This window comes from Phyllopteryx taeniolatus, chromosome 22, assembly GCF_024500385.1.
Source record: "Phyllopteryx taeniolatus isolate TA_2022b chromosome 22, UOR_Ptae_1.2, whole genome shotgun sequence".
Taxonomy (NCBI): domain Eukaryota; kingdom Metazoa; phylum Chordata; class Actinopteri; order Syngnathiformes; family Syngnathidae; genus Phyllopteryx; species Phyllopteryx taeniolatus.
Genome location: NC_084523.1, coordinates 3616318 through 3641625, shown reverse-complemented (window position 1 = coordinate 3641625; position 25308 = coordinate 3616318). Strand labels below are relative to the sequence as shown.

The 25308-nt window shown below is 42.6% G+C and overlaps 1 protein-coding gene across 4 annotated transcripts; it reads left to right on the top strand.

The window, feature by feature from the left end:
* Positions 1 to 7402: 7402 nt before the first annotated feature.
* Positions 7403 to 24457, top strand: lrig3 (leucine-rich repeats and immunoglobulin-like domains 3). Of its 4 annotated transcripts, none has more exons than XM_061761842.1 (19): positions 7404 to 7879; positions 12116 to 12187; positions 12301 to 12375; positions 16645 to 16779; positions 16944 to 17087; positions 17843 to 17986; positions 18069 to 18212; positions 19028 to 19171; positions 20210 to 20290; positions 20386 to 20457; positions 20789 to 20860; positions 20990 to 21153; positions 21447 to 21782; positions 21902 to 22183; positions 22276 to 22752; positions 22968 to 23015; positions 23206 to 23346; positions 23435 to 23692; positions 23794 to 24457. In XM_061761842.1, exons 1-19 carry the CDS (start codon positions 7683 to 7685, stop codon positions 24036 to 24038), a joined length of 3231 nt encoding a protein of 1076 aa, XP_061617826.1. In that variant the 5' UTR covers positions 7404 to 7682; the 3' UTR covers positions 24039 to 24457. The 4 variants fall into 4 exon arrangements, 3 of the variants coding, with proteins under 3 accessions (XP_061617826.1, XP_061617824.1, XP_061617825.1); XM_061761840.1 differs by having other exon boundaries at positions 7405 to 7879; positions 22968 to 23126; XM_061761841.1 differs by having other exon boundaries at positions 7406 to 7879; positions 22968 to 23126; positions 23435 to 23683.
* The last annotated feature ends 851 nt before the right edge of the window (positions 24458 to 25308 follow it).

The following is a 25308-nucleotide window of genomic DNA, read 5'->3' as shown; positions in this document are numbered from 1 at the left end:
TTCTATTCAACAGTCATGTTTTTTATGCTTTTCAGGTGGTCTGTTGATGTGCACAGATCATTGATTTAAATGTGTTGATGTGTCCTCCGACCACCCCCGCTGTCTACAGTCCAACTGTTTGAACAGCTGTGCTTTCTTTATCACTGCTGGGACCCACCGCTGGTCCGAGCTGGCAGGAGGGGTAAAAGCGAGGCGTGAGAGAGAGCGTGTGCAGGTGGGGGGCTCCCCGCGGGTAAAGGAGGTCCCGCTGTGGCGTGACTACCGTCTTGTTTACCAGAACTCAGCTGTAGTGGAGGCTGAGACACACAGCGTCGCTGTGTTTCAGAAGATCTACAAGAGTGTGGCGATTGCAGTCGTATCGTGAAGAACATGCATGACAACTTACAGGACAGACTGGGGGTCCAGTAGCAATGAATATCTGGCCCTGAAGGTGCAAGACACACGAACAAATTCCATATACAGTGGATAGAAAAAGCATCTGGAGGGAATTATAAATAGTTTCAAAACCTTCAGGCTGCTACAAGAAAACTAAACATTTGTCAGTCTGCCACTTGAACAGGGGTGTGTAGACTTTGGGTATCCAATGTTCATGGCTAATTTTTGGTGGTCAAGGTAACTGTACATTTTCTAAGGTAAAAAAGAATTACAGGTAAGTTCCCAATGTTATGTCAAGGGTCCAAAAGTAGTATACATAAGAGTACCATTTGAGTAAAAGGACAATTTACACATAAAGGTACAAGAATGTGATTGTGAGTGTAGACATTTTTAAATTGAAATAATAATAATAATAATAATGTGAAATGTGTATTGCGCCTTTATAAAGGAGAGAAATAATTACATTTAATTGTGGAAAAAAGCCACCAACCTAGAATAGTTTTAAAAACATTTAAGAATATTTTACATTTGATTTACAATTTTATTTTGTCATTTAATTTGTATATTTTTATTAATGATTGTGTTAACAATCAAAATCAAAGAAAATGTATGCTTTCTAGAAGAATAAGCAAATACTGTCGTAAATGTTTAGATTTTTCCCATTGTTCTATTACTTTTTTATTAATTCAATTAGAACATGTAATTCAATGTATTCAAATTAATAATTGACAATATTAAATGTACAACATATCTTATGTTTAGAGTTGTAGCAAGGCAAGAAAACTGTGAGTGCAATAAGCCTAAAGAAAGTCTAAACTTGTTACTTTTAATTGATGCCTGATGTTAATATGCCACAGACGCCATCCTTTGAAACATGAAAATGGGATTTGAGTGTGACCATATGAGAAAGGTGGAAACACTTGCATTTTCAGTGTACGTCAATGCTTTGTTCCGAACACTGAGGGTGTCTTGAGACCTTCTGCTCTTATTTTGAACCCCATGATGCAGTCAGCCTCTTAAGTAAAGATGAGGCGCACACAGATGCTCTTTTAGATGATACATTAATGGTTATGAAAAATAAACAGCAAATGTGGTCGTACGCTGACCCTTTTTACAACAATGCAATATTAACTCCAATGTGGGTTTTGACTTTGCTTAGTGGAGAACCACGCACACAGTCAACCACCAAAGAATGTTGTGGTGTAAATTAAGGTAGAGTGCAAAAGGTTGATTAGGAAGTTCAATTGGATATTGAATGGAGTCGTCAGCCTTTCTCTCAGCGTTTGGCACTTTTATGAGGGAATAAAAAGCACAGCGCTCCAAAAAGGACGAACAAATAGAGGGTGATTGGCTTACAAATGAGCTGCGATTCTAATTCAGGGTGAACGGTAATTAGAATCAATACTAACCTCAAGCTAATGTCCTATATTGTCTGACCTTGAACCCAAGGTGGATGCATGTGTGCTGCGATTGTTAGACCTTTTCCCACTTTAGAGAAGTAATATTGCTATCGCTAACGATTTCCCTATTAAGAGCTAGATTTTCCTTCACACTGGGGTCAAGAGCAAAACGGCGAAGTCGAGTAATCTAAACGGTTTTTTTGAGTCAATGAGAGCATGCATGTGTGTTTACATGGGCCTGAAATTATGGGGTGAAAAGCCATATATGTTGACAAATTATGGCCATCAGTCTCTTGGTCAGCACCCTCCGTGGCCAAGTCAGTCATCCCATTAATTATGAGATGCAGACATCCTGCGAGAGCCCCACACATTGCTTCATTTATGACCCGTTCACACAGCAGACATTTTGTTTCTGACTCAGGGAGGCGTAATTGGCGGCGGCCACACAATGCCCACCTTAACATGGCCCACTTTCCAGCCTCTCAGCTGCCCGTCAAATCAACCCCACACAGGCTTAAGTACTGACAACAGCGACGCTGTTCTCTCTTGGGTCAAATGCGCCTGTGTTGTGCTGAGGAGGGACCCTTCGGTAAACACGGTTCATAAGCAAAAATGCTTGACACTCTTTGAATATCATCATAAAATATAATAACGTGAACTAGACAAATGCATTAACACACACTCACCGATAAAGACAACAAGTCAGTCATCACCTGCTATGTGTTGCTAGGCACACATTTTGGGGACCGCTCTGCTTTCCCAAGCAAAGAAGATTAATCGATTTTAGAGATTAATTCGAGGTTATTTGCAAGAATGATTTTTGAGGAAAAAAAAAATAGCTTAGAATAGCGAGGGGCGTTTACATTGCAACAGGAGGGATTTATCCACGTTGGAAACATTTGACTCGAGGTATGTGCTTCCAAGCCTTAAATATTTCAGGGGGTTATTGTAAATTGTTGGTCATTTTAAAACGTTAAATGTTAATTTATTAAGTATCACATTCACATATGTTTTGACAAATGGGACATTTTTCCATGAGGAAGCACTTGTTTTCACAATATCGGTAAAGGTAAAAATATTGATTTCTATTATTCCAGTGGAAGTTGATGCAAGGTAATGCTTGGGGGGGGGGGGGAACTCACTGGAAAAAAAGTTTCAAAGCTTGTTTGGTATCTGGACAAGTAAAGCAAATCCCTAAAGGGGAAAAATAAAAAGCCCACATTGTTTTGAATAATGGCATTTTCATTTGCTTTTGCCTTAAAAAGTATGCTTTAATGTGTGACACTGCGAATATTTTCTGAACTGTTAGTGAGGTTTATATAAGCCAGAAAACACATACATATTCACGCATACCTTCCCTGACACTCCACCCCTACACTGTATGTTTGTACTGGAAGTCACCTGGAGCGAGGCATGCTGGGTAGGGATTTTGCGCACTGTTTCTATTCTGAGTATAATTTCTGGCAGTTGGCCACGCACAGCATTAGTCGCCGCCAACATCTGTGTGTGTGTGTGTGTGTGTGTGTGTGTCTGTGTGTGTGTGCGCTTCACACAGACCGCGAAGGCTCTGGCACACTCCAGTCCGCATATCATACAAACTATCCGAAGGATAGTTTGGAGGTGCGCTAAGGGGTGGATGGGAGACATTTGGCAGCCAGAAAAGCATCTATCAAGCCGGCGCCGCTGTGCCCAAACAAATTCGGCGGAGGATAGCGTATATGATTTCGTTAAAGAGAGGAATGTGGGAGCTGGTGTGCATCGTATGTTGCATTGAAGGTCGGGAAATGAAGGGTGTTGCTTGTGGGGAAAGGTGAGAGGTGATATGACCTGAAAGAGGATAAATATTTCCAAGCAATACCTTAGTCAGAACTTGTAAAACTCTAACACCAATACATATAACACAACTGCAGGGTCGCTACTCGCTCGTGTACCGTATATAATAGTATTATATACTTTTTTAAATATGACAGGAGGAGGGAACGCTTGAAAGTACTGTAGAAAATATTGTAGCAAGAGATTTCATAAGATCTGACTGTCTGTGAAGGTGCCTGAGTGTGATTGGACTGGAAGGAGGAAGAAAAGCTTGCCGTGTGTCTGCGCGATGAAGGCTTGAGCGACATTAACCCTTCATTTTCTCAATAAAGAAGTTATTGATCGAACACAGCCTGTCTTTGTTTTGTCACCTAAGCAGACGCTACAGTATATTGTCTCTCTTTTCACTGTTCCAGGAGGGCATCTGGTGAAGTCCGTCACGGCCGACGTTCATCAGCTCGCGTTAGCTGATACCTTTTCAAATGGCCGTTCATAGCACCTGGTCCTTTTGGTATATTTGAGGATAGACCTTTATATTTTGCAAATAACCGTGTTACCCGTCTCATTTTTATTAAAATCGTTTCACATGCTTGAGGCACCGCTGTTAGTTTACTGCACCAACCGACCACCTGTTGATTTCAGCGAAGCGTTTGTGTTGTTAATCCCAAAACACGTGATTCCCGATTAGTCGACTTCAAGTTATAATCGTCACCGCGCAGCGGTTCAATCGACGCATCGATTCATCGACTAGTTCGTTCAACCCCTCGTGGCAATTGCTGTGGAACAGTAGCAGTCGTTTGGAGCTTGACATATTGTAGAACTGTGTCATTGATTGTGCTGTACAGTTGTGCGTTTTAATGTTTGAAATTAAATACAACACTTCACTTAGGGATTATAATCCCTGAAGGAGAAATAAAATGTACACTCTGCTGTATATTCATCATAATTAATAAAAAAATCTGTTGATGTGATGTGTTTGGAGCCTGAACATGTGTCTCCACAACGGTGTTTTTGGAAAATGGCTCTTTTAACGTTATCAAGTAAAAGATGAAAATCTTTGGAAATGGAAGGTAAACTTGTTCAGTGTGCCATTGAAAACAACTGGCATGCATATTATAGCATTTTCCAATTAATGGGGACTTTTGATTTTGGAAAAAAAAAAAATAAATAACGTATGCCCCTGTACTGTACCCCTATTTCTGGTTGTAGGATTCCAAGCAGTAAAAAAAAAAAAAAAAAAAAGGCTGTATTACTTGAAAGTGGCTGCTGTCTCTCTGATGTTGCTCAAGTTGAAAGCGGCGTCGGAAGAGGAGGCCATGAGGAAGCAATCCATGTGAATGCTCTCCAAAATCCTGCAAAAGTCCACAGGGATCTAATCAATCACTACAAACAGGCAAAAGGACTCCAGCATGCCATTCCTGCCCCGGATTCCTGCTGGGATGATGTTGTCTGTTTGTTTTTTTTTCCCTGCAGAGAGAGGTTAGCTCAGTGAAATGCTTAAAGAATGTATTATTCCACCCATAACTTGCCACAAATGTCAAGACGATAATGAATGTAATTAACTGAAGTGTTCCTCTCACAAAGGTTGCGTATGTCATTGAATTTAAAAAAAAAAAAAAAAAAAGGATAACAGAAGGAAATGACAGTGAGTGCAGTCGATACATTGTTTCAAACCCCAGTAGCACAATCCAAATGTATTGATAAATTTACAAATAACTGGAGCATGAGAAAAATGCTGCAAGGTGTGTACTTCACTTCCCATTTTTATTTATTTTTATTTTTATTTTTATTTATTTTTTTTAAATACAAATGAGTTTGGCCCACCAGTCTCACACATCTAAGCAGCTGTGAGCAAAGCCATAAACCATTCACAAGACCCCCTCCACCATAAAAGACCCGCTTATCACCCATCACCTGCATTGTGGAACCAAACAGGACAGCATCATGCGTAAACGGGTCAGTCTGCAGAGGTGTCAAAGTGACTTGTCAAGAATGTATATTGGAAAGTCACAATATCTAACAATGAAGTGTAAATCCATTACAGTTAACTGACGCGGGAACCAGCCTTTTAAGGGAAATAATATTATTACTTACAATGTCACTGAAATAAAAATACCACAATGCTAAATAGTCAATGATGTTGTGAATTTATTGACTTAATTTGATGATAATTATTGCAAATTTAAGCAGTCAAATTACTTTTAAATACATACTTTTAGTTCTTTTTTTCCCCCTGAATCAACACGCAGACGCCACCTTTGAATTAATACAGAACCCAATACTAACTCAATTCAAGTTTTAATCAGTTGCCATCACGGTTTGTCACACTTGCGTCCACGTGTCAAGAGACGAATGGTGGTTGCGTCCTCCCAGTGAAGAGGAAATGCCCGCAAAGAGTGAATATTTGACCTTGGTTAACACGAAACTGTCGGACACTTCACCCGGGAGGGGGACTCCGCATCCATCCGGGAGTGAATATCCTTGTGAAGGGGCCTTTTAATGTGGAAATTAAACAGAGCACACACCGTTTTACATTGTAAATGTATGTTTTCAAGGACTGAATATCAATTAAGGCTTCTGTTATGGACTTTATCGCTATAATAAGGTTGTAAATTTGATTAATTCTGTGCAGTTTAATTTCTAATGTTTTCTTTTTAATTTCATTGAGAATTTAATAAGAAATTAAGATAATGAATAGAATACATTTTTAAAAAGTTTGATATTAAACTGAATTGATTCAATGTATTAATAGACTTCCATTGTTCTTCTTTATCACATATATATATATATTTATATATATATATTAATTTTTTTTTAGGGATGGGCAAGTAACAGGGGATATGGGCAATCCCAGGTGTCGGTATCGGGACGATACCGGCCTGAGTTCGAGATATCGGGTACTTGTGAAGGCTGCGGATACCGCAATAAAATCTGACTTCAAGTAAGTCCTCCTCGTCAGTAGTTGGTGGTACACTGCAGTGCTATGACACATCGGTGAATCATCATGCGCGTCAGAAAGAAAGTAGGGTCTTTGTTCACAATCCGCAATGCGGAACATTACGTGAGTAAGCCCGGGAAACAGGTAAACGGGCTTCCGGTTTATGCTGCAATAACTAGCAAAACAACTGGTTGATGACAGGATTGTTTGAACCTGGACTAGCAAAAAAAAACATAATAATAATCTTTGTGGCTCTTGTCTTCAGACAAAGGTTAGTGTATGGTCATCATTTATTTATACAAATATGATACAATATGTAAACAGGAACAAAGCCTATACATTGGCTATTGTCATCTTTGGTCAGTGCTGTGCTCAGTGGTGACACCTTGTGTTAAAAAACAACAACATCATAGATGTTTAAAGTTCCTACGGGTGCTTTATTAAGTTCCCCTTCCCCATTTACCCGAGCGAGAAGGAAGTGCTTCGAGCTGTTATTCCAAATTTCGAAGTAGGTTATGCAATGGTCTGCCATTGTGTTAATTGAAATTTTATCAAAAGTACTAGTGGTATCTGTACTCTGTATCGGTGAGTACTCAAGAGTGAATACTCCCACGTACTCGTATCGGTGTTAAAAAAAATAAATTAAAAAAAAAAAAAAAAGGTAACGGACGTCCCTATTTTTGATTGTATTTTTAAAATGATAAACAAATATGATTTGCAATAAGTGTGTTCTTATCCAAAACAATCCATCCATCCATCGCTTTTTGATGGCTGGTATCGAGGAGCGAGTTTTGGACTACACTACCCACAACCCCCACGGCCTTGGGCTCCGCCCCCCGCATACCTCTTCTGAGCGTTCATGCGGCTCTTGGGACCCTCAGTCCACATAGTGCAACAGCAAGCAGAGAGGAGCGCTCACTCGGAAAAAGTTGGACGGGAGGAATGATCAAGTGCGAGACCATCGCTTTTCTTTCACTATTCACCATTATGACCGGCACAACAACACGGAAGAGGATTTAAAAGGATCTACTTTGTGTCCCCCAGCATCGTCACATTTTGGATTTCTCTCACGCTTTGGGGGATTTGTTGCGCAAGCAAAAAAAAAAAAAAAAAAACACTTCTGAGGTGTCTTTTGTGTTGGACGGGGGAAAGTAAAAATGTTTTCCTCCATGCAGCCAGGCACTTCTGCGGGTTCCCTGGTCCTTTTCTTGCTGTTTTGGGGTACACATAGCGGGGTTGGAGCGAACACAAGGACGTGTCCCGCTCCGTGCGCTTGTTTTGGGGATCTAGTGGACTGCAGTCGTCTGAAAAGGGGACAAGTCCCGCACTCTCTCCCGGAGTGGACGGTTCAACTGTAAGTTTATCAATTTTCCTCATTTTCTTGCGTTAACACCCCCTTTTTACAATGAGTTTTACACTTAAATGAGCAGTGGAGGGAGAGCTTGGCACTGATTTGATCCACATTCCTCTCCCAGTGAAAAGTGGCTGGCTTGTAAACCACATTGCAAAGACTGGTGATTTTTTTCCCCTTTATGTTGCTCTGGTTTTTAAACTTGTACTCTCTGCACATCTTTTTAAACCTCTCATTAATCTATTTTTAAAAGGGGTTTATTTATGTATGTCCCTCACAGCAGTAAGTGGAGCTCCTGGGGGCCAAAGAAGTTTTTTTTTTTTTTTTTTTTACACATCAATGTGCCTTTGTGTAGGGTGAATCATTGTAAACTAATCCCCTCAGTGTCTGTTGGTTTATTATTATTATGGTTATAAAGAAGGTTAAAGTGAAAAGAGTGTAGAACCAGTGTTATTAACAAGTTTTAAATTGGGATTAAACTTTGTAAAAAAATCAGCTGTCATGTGTCATTCTCACAACATAAATCAGATTGAGTGTTTCCACCTACAGCGCTATCTGTTTCTCATTTGTCCGCTTGGAAGCAGCCAAAATAGCAAACAATAGTTTACTGGGACGCTCTATGCCGTGCTCTACTTTACAGACAATAATTCATACTGGACTTTTTTTTTTTTTTATTGATCTGCGTAAAGCCAGATCATTTTTATTAGCCCACATTTGGTTACATTTGATTCGAGGCCTTGTTCACAAAGATCCTACATTTGAATTCTTAATGTTGAGGAGTCACTGCTCTGGAAACTTTTACGTTTGCCAGAGAAAACAGGCCGAGGCCGCCTGGTAATCAAGACTGGCCTTCCAAAGAAAATGTGTGTGTGTGGGGGGACGACATTCTACATTGGGGGAAAACTCTTTTCACTCTGGCATGCTAATTTACGAGTGGCTCTCCAGCACATCTTAAAACCCTTTTACTGGCGGGGCCCTTTGTTTTCCAGCACCCCATTATTTCTGCTGAATTAGCAACACCAGAGCCATGGTACTGATTAAGGAGGGGCATGTCGGATTAGTTTGCAATAAAAGGGGAGGCGGAGGGGAGGAGAAAGCGAAAGGAGGCAACAGGAGTAAAAAGAAGCCATGGAAACGTGGGAGGTTACATTACAACACAGTCAAGATGCCCTAATCCCTTGATAGACTTCAATACCATATTCAACAGTGAGTGGTGACATGCATTGCCATCCTCGCATTTACTTGTGGCATGATCATATCAAAATAGTACTGAACTCTACTAGTTTTGTTGTTTTGTTTTGATGGGTGATTTAAGACCACTTTTGTAATAACAATTGCAACATGAAAATGTCTTTTCATTGCCATTTCAAGATGGCACTGATACTGTATAAGCACACAACAATTTTAATCCAGATAAAACTTTTGAAAAAAACTAATGGATAGTAACAAGTACTGATTAGATTTGACTATTGGGCGAACCAATTGCTCTTTTTAAAAATAGTTTTATATTAATTTAAGATGCTGACATGTTGCCCTTCTGTAGACCACTAACTAGTTTACTCAACAGCGCCTCTGCTGATCGCAGCTCACAAGTGCACCCCAATTTGCCTCAATCCCGTTTTAGGCATGATTAATCAGCAATAGCTTCCAGACAACTGACATCATGGTCATTGCGAAATGAGATTCAATTAACTTTTCTACCAAACAACAAGGCAGCATTCAACTAAAATGTATAATTATGGCCATACAGAAGCAAAAATGTGAATTATTAGCAATTTGAGTAAAGCAGCATATATCACCCTGTTGTAAATTTCTGTTTGGTCCCTTGGATTTGCTGCTGCCATGTGTCAGTGTTATCTCCATCCACAAACATTAATAACAGCTCTTTCAGCTGAGGTGTAACTCCTTCATTCACTTTTCAGCTCCTGATAAGAAGGTCGAGTTGCACGTTCTCACATATTATGCAGGCCGTGGCCTGTATATGTAGTGTTATCTCGCCGTACTCCCGCCCTGCTTTGTGAGGGAAGTGGAAGTGTCGGAGCTACTCGGGGTTTATCTAGGCCTCGTGATAGGACACCTTTCCCATATGGTCCCCAGTACTGGAACTAAAACAACAACAACGCACATAGCTGCATTCTTTGAAAGGCTAAACGAGTGGTTCTATTTAACAGCAAAAGTAAAACACGAAAACCAGGTCACCTGAAATTTCAGCAGAGGTGTTACAAAACCATGAAAGTGTAACTTTTTCCCGACATTGTGAATACGTTACCGGGTTCCTCCCCTCCTCCCAGTGTAACTTGATGGATTCCAGATGAGGAAGGCAGCATGGGGAGGAGGTTTAAAGAAAAAAAGGGGGTCTGGCACCACAGCGTTGATCGTGTGCAGCCGCGTCAATAACTCCATGGCTTTATAGCTCACAAGGGCCCGCTTGGCAGACTCCTCACACCGGTTTTCAGGTGCCTCTTCAAAACAAGGCCACAAAAAAGCAAGACTCGCATCGCACCCTTTCTGAGACGTGGCCAAGCACAGCTCAAGTTAGGCTGGGATGGATTTGAGCTCCAAAAGAGGTCCCGGCCAAAATCAAGATCTCATGGAACGTAATTCAAAGCTAAAAATGGCAACCAGGTGGCCTGACTTGCTTTCCAGACAGCTTACTGCACACCTTTTTCAGCTTTTATTGAAGGCACATTACTTTAAACTATTGTATCAATCAGAGCCTGGATACAACTCGAAAGAGACAAGTAGTCCCGGCCAGTACTAAAACCTCGACTCCAGCCCCAGAGTCCAAATCCATCGCCAGGTTTGGACTTCCCTTCAGCTCGTGAGGGAAAAGTCGTCCCTGAGTAACGGATCCGTTTGTTGCTTTTGGCCAGATGTGTCAGCACAGGCCTCGAGATGAGGCGAGCTGTTTGGCGTGTGCTTTCTCTCTTATGTCAGAAAGACAAAAGGAAAAACATGAGCAGCATTAAGCCTTTTTACTACTTCTTGGGCTTAAATGTGAAAAAGCTGTGAGTTTTGTTAGGCATTTGGGAGTCATATAAAACACGTCAAAACAATCATTTGCTTGCATATTGTCCACTCTTTGCTTTTTAATGGCAGTTTCCTGAGAATAGTAACATATGCAAGTACACCCCCGATGGGCTTCGAGCAGTATAGTGATGACACCGGAACAGTCCAATTGGACGCAACGTATCACTCAAAAAAGGAACCCATCCATCCATCCATTTTCTGAGCCGCTTCTCCTCACTAGGGTCGCGGGCGTGCTGGAGCCTATCCCAGCTGTCATCGGGCAGGAGGCGGGGTACACCCTGAACTGGTTGCCAGCCAATCGCAGGGCACATAGAAACAAACAACCATTCGCACTCACAGTCATGCCTACGGGCAATTTAGAGTCTCCAATGAATGCATGTTTTTGGGATGTGGGAGGAAACCGGTGTGCCCGGAGAAAACCCACGCAGGCACGGGGAGAACATGCAAACTCCACACAGGGATTGAACCCGGGTCCTCAGAACTGTGAGGCTGACGCTCTAACCAGTCGGCCACCGTGCCCAAAAAAGGAACCAACTAGCAATATTTATAAAGTCCTGAACATGTTTTGTCTTACTCCATGCAGGTTTGAAGGTATTTTTTGGCAGAATAGCATTAGCATTCATACAAAAAGACTATGTGGACTATGTGGAACTATTTTCTTGGAGATGTCTATTGTGTAGGCCTGTGACGATAATTTTTTAAAGACACTATATTTTCCCAAAATCTATCACTAAACAATAATATTGTGGGTTTTGCAATGCCTCTAAAAATCATGAAAAATAAGCCCCGCCCTTATAATTTTTTTTTTTTACTATTTATTTTATTGCTTTTGAATCAGTATTGTTGTTATTTCCTTTCTTGCTTTGCTATTAAATTCTTTTTCTTTACTCTGTAATATGAATCCCCCTGGGCCTGAAATAGACAACAAACAGTTAACTTTCCCTTAAGTGTCTCTGTTGTGTAAATCTACGCACTGCACACGGAGCAAGGCTGTGGAGTAGTGGACGGAGCCAACAGCGGCAAGAGTGTACCAGTCTGCCGACGTTCCGTGTACATTTTATTATCGAACAATATAGCAATTATTGTGATAAGCCTACTTCTGTGTTTGCAATGTTAACGCGAAGTGTAATTACATTTGTGTAGCGCCTGAGTAATATGGCCCATGGTGTATACTTTTCCCTTATTTTTCTTCTCTCCCCCCCTTCCCAGGGACCTGAGCCATAACAAATTGCAGGTGCTCGACAGCACTTTGTTTTCCAAACTGCAACATCTGAATGAAATGTAAGTGTGGTGGCTGGTGCTTGGAGCGTCCTAGAATAAACACAAAACTTCTGTCACTGTCTTAGCCACGCCGAGCTGTATTTTTAACTGTGTTCTTTTTTCCCCTCTCACAGCAAGCTGAACCACAATGAACTGGACACAGTGCCTGATTTGGGACCGTACGCGTCAAACATCACAACATTGGTTCTGTAAGTAAATCTTTCAAGAGGGCTTTTGTGGGGTGTACTCTGGTACTTGTCCGGTTGTCAATGCTGCCTGATGTACAGTAGTGCCGGCTTCCCAGGGGAGGGTGCGAACCTTTTTGCCTGAGCTGGTTCCCAGACTGGGCAGTCGCAGACATGGCAGCTGGACCCAGACAGGTCACATGGTGAAAAACAAATGCCAATGGAAATGTTTTGTTTCGTGGCTCCTGCTGCTGATGTATTTTTAACCTGAAAGAAAGATGGCAATCAGTCACGGTGGCTATTCTGGATGAAATTATTTTCATTACAAGCATCCAAACAAACATACTGCAGTTCAGTGTGCTGTTGGACCTTTTTCCACTCTCTATCAAATGTTCTCACCAAGAGAAACCAGTACGTGCTTTCTCGACAACAGGCGATACTATTGTGTGAAACCTCAACAATCTTTCCTTTCTTTGGCATGTCTCACCAAACCAACCGCCGTAAAGTTATTTTGGAAGAATGTATCCGTCTCCTGGCTTGATGAGGAGTACGCCTCATCAAGCCCCGACACGAAGGCGTGGGGCGTTCACTTCTCAATTTGTTTTCTTATTTATTGCCCAAGGGTCACCTCCAGCTATACGTTTTCATCCAAGACAACAGACAGACAGACAGGATGGCCAGTATTTCAGGCTTCTTTCAGGAAACGACTCACAGTTCTGATCTTTGTGGTTCAAATCACTGCTTCTGCTTTTCCTGTTAGGTCCAATAATGTCTCTAAATTGTCCATAGGTGTCACTGTGAATGATTGTATGTCTATATGTACTCTGTGATTGGCTGGGGACCAGTCCAGGGTGTACCCCGCCTCTCACCCAAAGACAGCAGAGAGAGGCTCCAGACCACCATTGACCATGCAAAGTCGATGGACGGAGCCTTGTTTGTCGGCTGTGTGCATTTAAAACAACACTGTTGACCTTGAACATTGCTTATTGTGCCTGCAAATGAGCCTGTATTGTGAATCCAAACTGTTAGCATCTGGCGGTGGCAGGAACATACAGTAATTCTTTTCAAATGTGTTGAAAGCAAAATGAAGTGCAAGAGTGGCCACAAAGCAAAAGCAAAAAAAAAAAAAATCTCTCACTGGCATTCTTACCGCCTGTGTTGCGTGACATCCTTCTTTAGATTGCACTTTTTTATCCTCCCTCTCTCTCCAGTCGAACATTTTTCCTGAATTTCTCTCCCTACTTCAATTTCTCAGAGCTGAAAGGGTAGTAAAGGGGGGGAAAAAAGACCTCAGGGTATCAAATACCACCTATTCAAACAGCCAGTCAGACATAGCGGCAGCTCTCGTCGACATCCTTGACCTCGCAGCTTCGAGGAAAAACAAACGGCAATAACCCTGCAGCTGGTAGTAATTGAGTCGTGATCATCTAAATTAATTGAACAATTTCCCAGGAATTTATGGACGTGGTCTACCCCACCGCGACTAAATCCCCAAGACCGTGTTGCAACAAATGACCTGTAGATCCCAGGTCTGATTAGAAGTTCAGGAGGGTCGGTACTCTTGACATGGAAAAAGGAAAATACTTCACGATGAGACCCTCATAATAACCCTCATCATTCCTATTCATGTAAAACTCATTCACCTTCAACGAGCCTCTCTGAGCATTTGCAATTTCAAATTCCTAAAACTGTAAAGCCGAGCATCGATTGGTGTGAGATACACGCAGAGATGAACATTTTGACGGAAAGTCCTGGTTTTCATTATAGGCGCCACTGCAGCGAGCGCGAGTCGTCAGATGACTCCTCAAAACTCAGTTCTTCTTCCAATATGAAATACCAAATACACACACACACACACACACACACTGCACCACCACACGTTTCACGCATGCACACACACGCACACAATCATAGGACAGTTTTAGCAAAAGCAATCTCAGTTTTAAAGAGCTCCCAGCAACTTGTACAAGTGAGAGGCTTGATGGTAGTTGAAGCCCAGTAAAGTTTTATTGGCATATTTTATCACTTGAAGTTATAATGTGAGTAATACCAAGGAAGTTATGCTCCTGGTAGCAACGTATGCTATTGCTTCAACTTGCCTCAGTTTACAGTGTGTAGTCAATGCAAAAGGTACCCCCAGTTGTTATTGACTTCCTAGTGTCTGATAACAACAACGATTAACACATTCAAAGTGTACTTGTTTGAACTCAAAGGACTGTGTTTTACATAAAAAGGGTTAGCATCCTTTTGATTAAGGCAGGAAGGACTCAGATAACCCCGAGAGAGAAACTGGAAAGGCTGGTTCTCTCGAGCCCCCTTCTCTCAGCGGCCAGTCAAGGGAACATGAAAACCGAGATACAGGTGGTGTGTGGCGCTTTTGTTTAGGAGCCGGGGGCTGTGGTGTGTGCAAAGCCCTTTGCAAATCTCCCAACAAAGAAGGTGCCTGTGCAATTTTATTGCTGACAATGATCCCCCCCCCCCCCCCTTTTTTTTTGAAATTTATTTTTATTTTTTTAAAGTGTGCCATTTTATATCAGGATACGACTTACTTAGGATACGACCTTAGGAATCCTAGCCGGTTTGCGTTCAAGTACTATACAACATATGCAATTCCTAATCTCCAATGCATCTTTAGTCATGCTGTTGGAGCAGCTATCTTGCTCCCCCACATGTTGCCAACCACCAGCTTGTCTTCACTGGGCTCCATGCTCCAATTCAGACTCAGAGGGGAGAGACATGCTCTGGTGGGTTTTATTCCACCGTCGCCCCACAGTCCAGCCAAATTCTCCGGGCAGCCATCCATCCCGGCTCCTTGTTTGCCTGCTGAAAATCCTCCCCTCTGTGTGTTTATATCATACCGTTACCGAAAGACAAGACCATTCCAATGAATATAAAATGTAAGATAAATAGAATGTAGTTTTAATCACTTATTGGCATCCCAAGCCCTTGTTACAACTGGCTCCCTCGATTATGACAAGAAGCTCTGAGAGCAAAACTGCATGTCAGGATTACCAGGAATGCTCCCAATGGTTAAGATCATCGCCTGCCACCGTGGGGGACCTAGGTTCAAAACCCCGACTGGACCATCCGCCAACATCCCCCGGACTCACGGCTGTGGTGTCCTTGAGCAAGACACTGATACCCCGAAATGCTCCCCGGGCGCTTCAGCTGCCCCCTGCTCCAGTGTGTAGCACATACACACTAACATGTGTATGTGTTCACTGTGATGGGTTAAATGCAGAGAACAAATTTCGTGTGCATGCATGCATGTTCATGACAATAAAAGATGATTCTTCTTCTTCTTCTTGTATTACAGTACTATTTTCAACATCTCAACCTTTCCATATTGCTTTCCTTTAAATTAATATTTACTGCTGAGTTAATGCACAAATTAAGCAAGCAACCGTTGGTACTCTACCGATGGCGTTGGTACACCAATGACATGGTGCTAAATGTGTTACAGAACAATTGTTGACAATGAAAAGCTATGGTAAGCATTCAGACCTTTCCTAAGATGTGTAAAGCAAATTAATGCACTTCTCCCTTGTTACCGCTCATATGGAGCGTTCGGTCCTGTAGGTCACACAATATTAAATATTCCCACAACAAAATATTAACAACACCACATCCCGAATTAAAGCGACGTTATAAAACTGCCCTGAATTTTCTTGCTTTAGCGGAAAAACGGGATCAGAAAAACTAACAGCACTCTGGTCAGTAAGGTGTATCTGGAGGAGGGGACGAAGAGCGGCTGCAAGCAACGCAATGAATACTGAAAACGAAGCCTGTAGTCTGGTGCATTGGAGGGAATTCCTGCCTCCCCCTTACCCTTTCTGCAGCAGAGTGCGATGCACAAAGAGGGCACTGTACAGCCCCTGTTTATAACTAAGCAGTCCCTGCACTGCAATTTAGGAGGCGTGCAACTCAGGAAATTGCTGGCCTCTGCCAAGGCATGCTTTCACTGAGGGAATGGTATTCATCAGCCAAGTAATTGGCAGGTTACTTTTTTTAATACCTTGTTGGTAATTACCTTATAAACAAAATAACACATCACTAAACAGAACAGGTGTTTGGCTCTACGGCATTGATCACATTGGGTAATTTGCTGAAAATGTCACCTTGGGTGGTAAGCTTTTGCATTGCCTGTGACGGCTTGTCATTTTTGTTAATAACCACCAGCTAATTGAGGAACTCCACTGTTTGCGTATGGGGCAACGTGAGCTGGGTGCACGCCGCAAGTCAAATACACAGTATTTCTGTCATTTATTGGAGCGATGGTCTCTGTATTTTCAGAGCAAACAACAGGTTCTCCAAGATCGCTACGGAGCAGCTCAGGCCTTTCCTTGCCCTGGAAACGCTCGACCTCAGCAACAACAACATTGTGGAAATCAAGGCCAACTCCTTCCCCACACTGCCTCTGAAGAACCTGTGAGTCTTTGCACATAGACATGGATTTTTACATCACTATTCATCATTTAAATATCCAACAACACTGTATTCTGAAACCCCATCTCTGGTTTAGATTTTTTAAATGTTCCCTATCCAATTTATCATGTTGGTACTAACATTTCTGACACATTTCTTCCGCTCAGGTTCCTGAACAACAATCGCATCTCCTCACTGGAGACAGGCTGCTTCACCAATCTGTCCAGCAGTCTTCAGATTCTCCGACTCAACCGCAACCGTCTCTCCTCCATCCCAGCCAAACTCTTCCAGCTACCCAACCTGCAACACCTGTGAGCTACTTTTTTTTTTTTTTTTTACTTGACACACACACATATATATATATATAAGGTTGCAAATTATGGGAATTGTCAAAGTTGGAAACTTTCCATGGGAATTAATTTTGTAAATTGAAAGCAACCTTCAATTTACAAAATTGAAGGTTGCCTCTTAACTTAAATATAGTTGTTGTTCTTTTTAGCATAATCCTGACTTTAAAAAAACAACCTGATTTCATCCAAGTACTGTTGAATATATATCTACACGCACTGTGCATTCTTCCATCACATGCACAGATGATTCTAGAATCATTTGTATTTTTGGATTGGGGTGCATTTTTGTTCATCTTTGAATGAGTTGGGTCTTCAATGAAAGACTTGAGTGTTAAAAATATTTAAAACTTGATAAGGTTTCACTTAAAATAAATTTGTTGAACTGTTATGCAGTCACTGATGGTGTAGTGGTACACTTTCCTGACTTCGGTGCGGGCGGCGTGGGTTCAGTTCCCACTCAGTGACGATGCGAGTGCGAATGGTTTTCCGTGTCTATATGTGTGCCCTGCGGCTGACTGGCGACCAGTTCAGGGTGCAGTCCGCCTTTCGCCCGAAGTCAACTGGGAACGGCTGCAGCGCCCCGTGACCCTAACCAGGATAAGCGGTGTTGAAAATGGATGGATGGATGAACTGTTATGCTTTTTAATTGTATTATTTTGTTACGTTATTAAGGCGTTATTTTATTTTGTTTAAGTGTGTGTTGCTGTGTGTTTCAGAGAGCTAAGCAGGAATCGAGTGCGCAGGGTGGAAGGCTTGACGTTCCACGGTTTGCACGCTCTTCGCTCTCTGAAGATGCAGAGGAATGGTCTGAGTCGCTTAATGGACGGGGCCTTCTGGGGCCTCAGCAATATGGAAGTCCTGTAAGTGCTTCAACAAATCTGGATTCTGTTCTTCCAATCTTCCAAGTGTAAAAAACTGAGTTTTGTGTGTGTGGTCCCGCAGGCAGCTGGACTACAACAACCTGACGGAGGTGAGCAAGGGCTGGCTGTATGGCCTGCTGACTCTGCAGCAGCTCCACCTCGGCTACAATGCCATCAGCAGGATCCGGCCTGACGCCTGGGAGTTCTGCCAGAAACTCAGCGAGCTGTGAGTCCGGCCCCTCGTTTAACTCCCCCTCCTCCTACCCTCCTTCTGTTATTCCCTCCTCACTTTCCATTCACTCTCTGAACTCCCAACACTTCTCTGCGCTGGCCTCTCCTCCTCCCTGGCACCCCCGCCTGCCCTTCCTCACACTGTAGCTCCTCCTGACGCCAAGAACCGCGCAAATGCAAAAATACACACAAACAAAGCACTGTCTCTTTTGTTTTGCCACTCAGTCGCAAACAAAATGCCACCAAAAAATTAATGTCACTTTTTAAACCTACTTTTTGTCCTCCACTACCAAGCCAATCAGTCACTTTCCCAAACTATGAGGCAATATTACTGAATTGGATTGCTCGAGATTACATTTCCTTTGTTGTGACTCGTGTTTATAGCAGCAGTCTCTGGGGCTTTTATTTTTTTTTTTACACTGAGAGGTGGTGGTTGTCCTTTTTTTCCCCCTTCCTCTCTTTTCACTCACTGTTATCACAATCCGGCAAGTAAACATGCCGCCAGCCGGCTGGGAACATACCCAGCTATCTGATTTGCTCTCGGCCTACCCTCCTATGAAGAAAAAAACACTGTTGCGAACTTTGATGTCCTCCTACTCGCATAAAATACGAGTTGATAAAAGCAAATAGGCTTATTATGAAGTAACAGTAATATATTATACTGTACCGTAATAGGCCAGCTGATGGGATTTATTGGAATTACAGTTTTGTTTATGTAATTTAAGAGATAGTTAGTGCGTCATTTTTAATTGGATGGACAGATAAATGTGCTACTGTTCTTATGTTCGTGTCTTCATTTTTTCCCTGCAGCATCCTCTCTTCTAACCACCTGTCTCGACTGGAAGAATTCAGCTTTGTTGGACTCAGCCTGCTCGATGAGCTTAACATTGGGAATAACCGTGTTAGTTTCATCGCCGACGGAGCATTCCGAGGCCTCTCCAGCCTGCAGACATTGTGAGTGAGAGATTTGCATTGAATACTTTTTAATACAATATTCGTCCGAATAAAATCCAAACTCTGCTAAAACTTTCCCTTTAGCAAAAGCAAGGACTTTTTTTTTTTTTTTTTTTTTAAGTTTATCAGCTCCCTGCAATTGGTGCAAACCTAACACCCAATGTTGCAATGCAAGTTTTCAAATCAGTTACTTGTTGCCCCTTGGCCCACAACCCCCCTCCCCACCTCCTTCCAAACACCACCATCAATTCTATGCCTGAGTGGAAATATCCTGCCTGATTTGTTTTGGGGATGTGAACTAGATTACCGTGTTGAGGTCTCTCCATATACATAAAAAAAAACCTCCAAGAGGCACAACCCCTGACCTCAAAACACCCCCAATGCCCTCCCACATCCATCCACCCACCCCCCCCACCACCTCCTTTCCCATAGAGGAACTTCTTAACGTTCGTCTGGTTGAGATTTTTTAACTGGAACCAAATGTGAGTTGCACTGCTAGGGTCACCATAGGGCAGGTGTGCATCTTGGTTGACACACATTGCTTCAGGGCAACCTACACCCACTACACGCTAAAACCACACACAAACCTTCTATGTTGATCACTGAGTGGGAAAGGGATGCAACTTTTCTTGGCCATTCTTGGACTTTTAGAGAAGGAAAAACAGAACAGTCACACATTCTTTGATTTTTGTCTGTTTTTGAAAGGATAAGCAACTACCACAATGACTTTGCTATGTTGAAAGATAAGACAGGGGAGCAGTTTTCATCAGGAATTGGACCACCGTTGACCGGTTTTGATTAACAGTGAATTAATCAGTCGCTTTAATGCAACAAATGTATTCACAGTTACAATCCATATACACATGTACTGACACTGTTTTTGAAGCTACAGCCACAAAACCACAACTACATTTTTTTAAGTAATTGAACTAATCTCGCTCCTTTCACATTCATTTTTATATTTTATTATATTATTTAAGTTTCTTAAAGCGTGGAATTTTTCAACAATGTGTTTTTTGTCTCGCTCTTCTAAAAAAGGGATCTCCAAAATAACGAAATCTCCTGGACCATAGAGGACATGAACGGGCCCTTCTCAGCATTGGACAAACTGAAGAAAATGTAAGTTTAGAATCAATCCACTATGATTGTTCAACTTGAAGGTTTTGATTTGGGAAAAATGTGAAATTAATTGGTATTTCCCATTTCTTGCACAGATTTCTTCAAGGAAACCAAATTCGTTCAGTGACCAAGAAGTCCTTCTCTGGCCTTGATGCATTACAGCACCTGTGAGTCACTCGCATTGTTTCCAAAAACAGAACCAAGAGAGCGAGTCGACTTTTGTATCGTTGCAAGGTTGCCATTCTGTATTGATTACCAATGTCTGCGTGTACAACAGCTGCATTTGATTGAGTTTTTTTTGCAGCCATTGCTCTGAGCAGCCAAAAGTTGATTAACACTGGAAGCTCCTGCCTATAGTTTTATTGGTCTGGAGTTCAGACGTTAAATGAAGTTTACAGTATGATGGAGTCACTCGCTATGGCCGCGGCCATTCCTTTGGGCTTTTTTATTTCTGCACACCTTTCAGCTTCGAACCTAACCTCCTGCTTTTCTCTACAGAGACTTGAGCAATAACGCTATCATGTCCATCCAAGCAAATGCTTTCTCTCAGATGAAGAATCTACAAGAGCTGTAAGTTTTTGTTCTGGTTTCATTCTCCTTTCCCTTTTAATAAACTTAATTAAATCATTGGTAACCAGCCCATTTGCAGTGAATTCCACACAAATTAAATAATTAGGTTTTTTTCTCACCCCCTGACAGGCGTCTAAACACCTCCAGCTTGCTGTGCGACTGCCAGCTCAAGTGGCTCCCAGTCTGGGTGGCAGAACAAACCTTCCTCCCCTGCATTAATGCCAGCTGCGCCCACCCGCAGATGCTGAAGGGCAGAAGCGTGTTTGCCGTCGGCTCCGAGGAGTTCGTGTGCGGTGAGCGATGCGTTTACACTGGAGAGCCACATGCCGTCACGCCTCAAAAACAGCCATTTATACAACCCCTTTTCCATTTATGAACTGACCCAGATTGTTCAATATTTTCCCCTGACTCCTGGATGAGCAAACGAGAGCAATGAAGGCAACCTGATGGAAATATACTAACCTTTCCGCTTTGCCAGTTGCTCTTTTCTCCCCCTGAGAGCCTCATTTGCGTCGTCTCATATTAAAAACCAGATTACAAACCCGAGTATTAATACAGCAAAATAAAATCCCTCTTTCCTACGCAGATGATTTGCCAAAGCCTCAGATCACCATACAGCCAGAGACCCAGTCAGCTCTGAAAGGAGCTAACGTGACGTTCGTCTGCTCGGCCGCGAGCTCCAGTGACTCACCTATGACGTTCGCCTGGAAGAAAGACAATGAGGTCCTTAACGACGCTGAGATCCACAACCAAGCTCACTTGAGAGTACAGGGAGGTTCCGGTGGCGAGACTGAGGTGACGGAGTATACAACCACCCTGCAGCTGCATGACGTGCAATTCTCCAGTGAGGGAAAATACCAGTGCGTCATCTCCAACCACTTTGGATCCTCTTACTCCACCAAGGCCAGGCTCACTGTTAATAGTAAGTTATCATGTGAGGTATACTTATCCAGGCCAAAATGTACTGCTTGGTAGGAATTTGAATAGTGTAAATCCAAAGTACACCAAGAATCTGATTTAAATATAAACTTCTGTTTCCAGTGCTTCCTTCCTTCACCAAGATGCCAATGGACCTGAGTATCCGTGCCGGAGCAACCGCCAGGCTAGAGTGCGCCGCAGTGGGTCATCCGTCACCTCAAATTGCCTGGCAGAAGGATGGAGGCACAGACTTCCCCGCCGCCCGCGAACGCCGAATGCATGTGATGCCGGAGGACGACGTGTTCTTCATTGTTGATGTCAAGACAGAGGACATTGGTGTTTACAGCTGCACGGCTCAGAACATTGCTGGGGCCATTTCTGCCAATGCTACGCTAACAGTTTTAGGTGAGACCATATGCAGAAGAAAGGATGTCCGTGTTTTGAAATGGTTTATCATTATCATCATCATCACATTTATTTTCCATCCCTTTTGACAGAAACGCCCTCTTTCCTCCGGCCCCTCATGGATCGAACAGTCGCTAAGGGTGAGACTGCCGTCCTCCAATGCATAGCCGGCGGAAGCCCCGCACCGAGACTGAATTGGACCAAAGACGACTGCCCATTGGTGGTGACCGAGCGCCATTTCTTCGCCGCCGCCAATCAGCTCCTCATCATTGTGGACGCCGCTGAGGCGGATGTCGGGAAGTACACCTGCGAGATGTCCAACGCTCTGGGCACTGAAAGGGGAAACATCAGGCTGTCTGTCATACCTAACCCCAATTGCGACTCCGGAGTGCAAGGAGGGGTCGGAGTTGGGATCATTGGCGGAACGGGCTCGGATGACGATGGTTGGACGACAGTGGGCATCGTCATTATAGCTGTGGTGTGCTGCGTAGTGGGCACCTCGCTAGTTTGGGTGGTGATCATCTACCACACCCGTAGGCGTAATGAGGACTGCAGTGTTACCAACACAGGTGAGCGCTATCGTCTTTTCTTTAAAAGCAAGCAGACATACACTCCACACAAAAAGTTAAGACCATTGGGCTTTCAGTTGGAATTTCAAGATGTATATAAAATTCATTGATTCCTGGATCAAACATCTGTTAACCTGAAAGCTGAATATCCCTAACTTTTTGTGAGTAGTGTATAACAGATTGCGGTGACCAAGACTGATTTACTTGTGCAACAGATGAGACCAACCTGCCAGCAGACATCCCAAGTTACCTCTCCTCTCAAGGTACGCTTGCAGACCGCCAGGACGGCTACATCCCATCTGAGAGCGGTAGTAGCCATCAGTACATGGCGTCATCCATTAGCGGCTTCTACCTGCAGCCTAAAGATATGAATGGTGCAATACCCTTCGTTTACTTTAAACCATAACACGCTTAAGTCTCTCCATGTTCCTGACAGGATTGTCTTCTGTACAGGTCTTTGTCAGCTGGACACAGGAAGTGAAGCTGAAATGGAAGCGGCATCCATTGACCCTTTGCTCTGCCATTACCAAGGTCCAATAAGCACACTGCTTCGCCGAGATCTCTACCCCACTGAACTGTCTGAGGTCTACACAGGTCTGCATGGGTTTAAATTATATATCTACACCACAATATGTATTAAGTTCGACGCTTCACTGAGTAACATCTCTTTTCTTGTCATCAGGGTGTTCTGTTGACCCAAGACCAGTTTGCGCTGAGACCTACAGTGGAAGCCTGACCAAAAGAATGGACTACCTCCTCTCAGAGCCCTTTGACCTTTGCTCCTCTACGATCCTGATGCAGCTCCCTAATGCCGGCCTCCATCTTGGCCCTTCTAACCACCAGAACAGCCGCTGCCCATCCATGGAGGAAGCAGAAGCAGCCAACTACAGCCGAGCTAATGAATGTCCCCCTCCTTACAACGGCTTCATGGGTAGGTCTTGTGAGTCATAATTTACCTAATTCCTACAGTCAACAAGTGAAAAACAAGACCATCCTAAAGGTGTCCGACCTGGGTCTCACGGACTCACTTCTCTTATCTAGGCACATTTGGGAAATCTCCCTGGAGGCGTCAGCAGGACTTGCACTCTGGATACGGCCCACCTCCAGCAGCGTGTACTGGTAATAGTCTCCACGAGAACCCTTACACTGCTCCCGATGTGGACTCGGACCGCGAGGAGAACAACTGCAACAAGGACTCGGGATCGGAGCAGAGCCACAATGTTTACGAACAGCCGTTTGACAGCAACAGCATGGACGTTGTTTCTCAGAGCGGAACAAGCTGTTAGCTGAGAGACTAAGCAACTTTTTGCTCCTGTTTTTCCATGAAGAGATTACCAAATATTTTTAAAATAATACTTCTACCTCACAGAGTCGACACCTTTGGAATGAAAGACTCCTGAAATGTGCAACAAGTGAATGTAAAAGAGGACATTCTGACAAAAAGGTACAAGCATCTATATGAAGGCTTGTGCTTTTAGGAAACTGCTTCAGTTAAATAAAATAGATGAATATAAACGTTTGTATAAAAATATTTTATATTTTGTAAATTGTATATAAACAGATTACATTATTTTTGCTTAACATCTGTCATGTATGGGAATGTTGCAGCCCTGCCAGTTCAGTTATGCCAGGTTTTTGTATTATGTGCTTTCAAGGAAGCAATGTTTTGCACATATGTAAACAAAATAAAAACACCTGAATGTGTGATGCTGCATTCACTGGAGAGTATTTCTTAGTGTTGCTTGCAAGGCAGCATATGGCTGAGGTTAGGAGTGCTATTTGTTCAGACCACCAAGGAAGTTAGAGGTGTGTCAACCTAGAGAAAGAACTTTGAGACTATTTCATTGCACGGGTGGCATATTTGATTGTAATGTTATTTGCTGACATACTGCAGTCGCGTATTTTTTTAAAAATACACCGTTTGCAGTTTTTCCTGCTGTATATAGTTGGAAACTCAGTTAAATATGTATGCTTTTGTAGTGGTTATGTTATTGAAATGAACGAAAGAGATCTAAACACTCTATTTTAACAGTCTTTTCAGCTTCACTTTATACGAATAACTAAAAATGTTCACTCAAATGTCTCTTTTGTACTCCTGCAGTCACTACGACAACAATCTTTACCTACTATAATTCAGTTGGATTTCTCACAAAAAAGTAATGTGGACAGTAATTAGTGGAATAATATTTTGGGTTGTTGTTTTATGGCTTGATTTTCTGAAAATAAGAATAATAATATTTCCTAACTACTTAACTGTGTTTTTGTGGTACAGTACAATTTTCATTGCAGCATCTCCACCATGTTGAAGGCTGCTTGTTGTGAAACTTAACTTTTTGTCTAGTATATTCTAATTATCATCATGTAAAGCTTAGCTAAAAAGATTACTTTTCTGCAAGCACACTCATTAATGATGTGTATTTATAACGAGCAACATTCTGAACATTTAATTGGATACTACATCCTTTTGAGTTAAAGCCCCCAATTAGAACATCATGGCACTATATACAGTACGCTAGCCTCAGCTCCGCTTTGTTTGGTCAATGACTCATCCTCTTG

What these genes read in the sequence shown, in the direction of transcription:
- lrig3 (XM_061761840.1), top strand. Translation starts at nt 7,683, where the DNA reads ATGTTTTCCTCCATGCAGCCAGGCACTTCTGCGGGTTCCCTGGTCCTT. An exon ending in AACATCACAACATTGGTTCT is followed by an intron (nt 12,376 to 16,644) that starts GTAAGTAAATCT and finishes CTGTATTTTCAG; the next exon opens with AGCAAACAACAGGTTCTCCA. An exon ending in CTCAGCAATATGGAAGTCCT is followed by an intron (nt 17,987 to 18,068) that starts GTAAGTGCTTCA and finishes GTGGTCCCGCAG; the next exon opens with GCAGCTGGACTACAACAACC.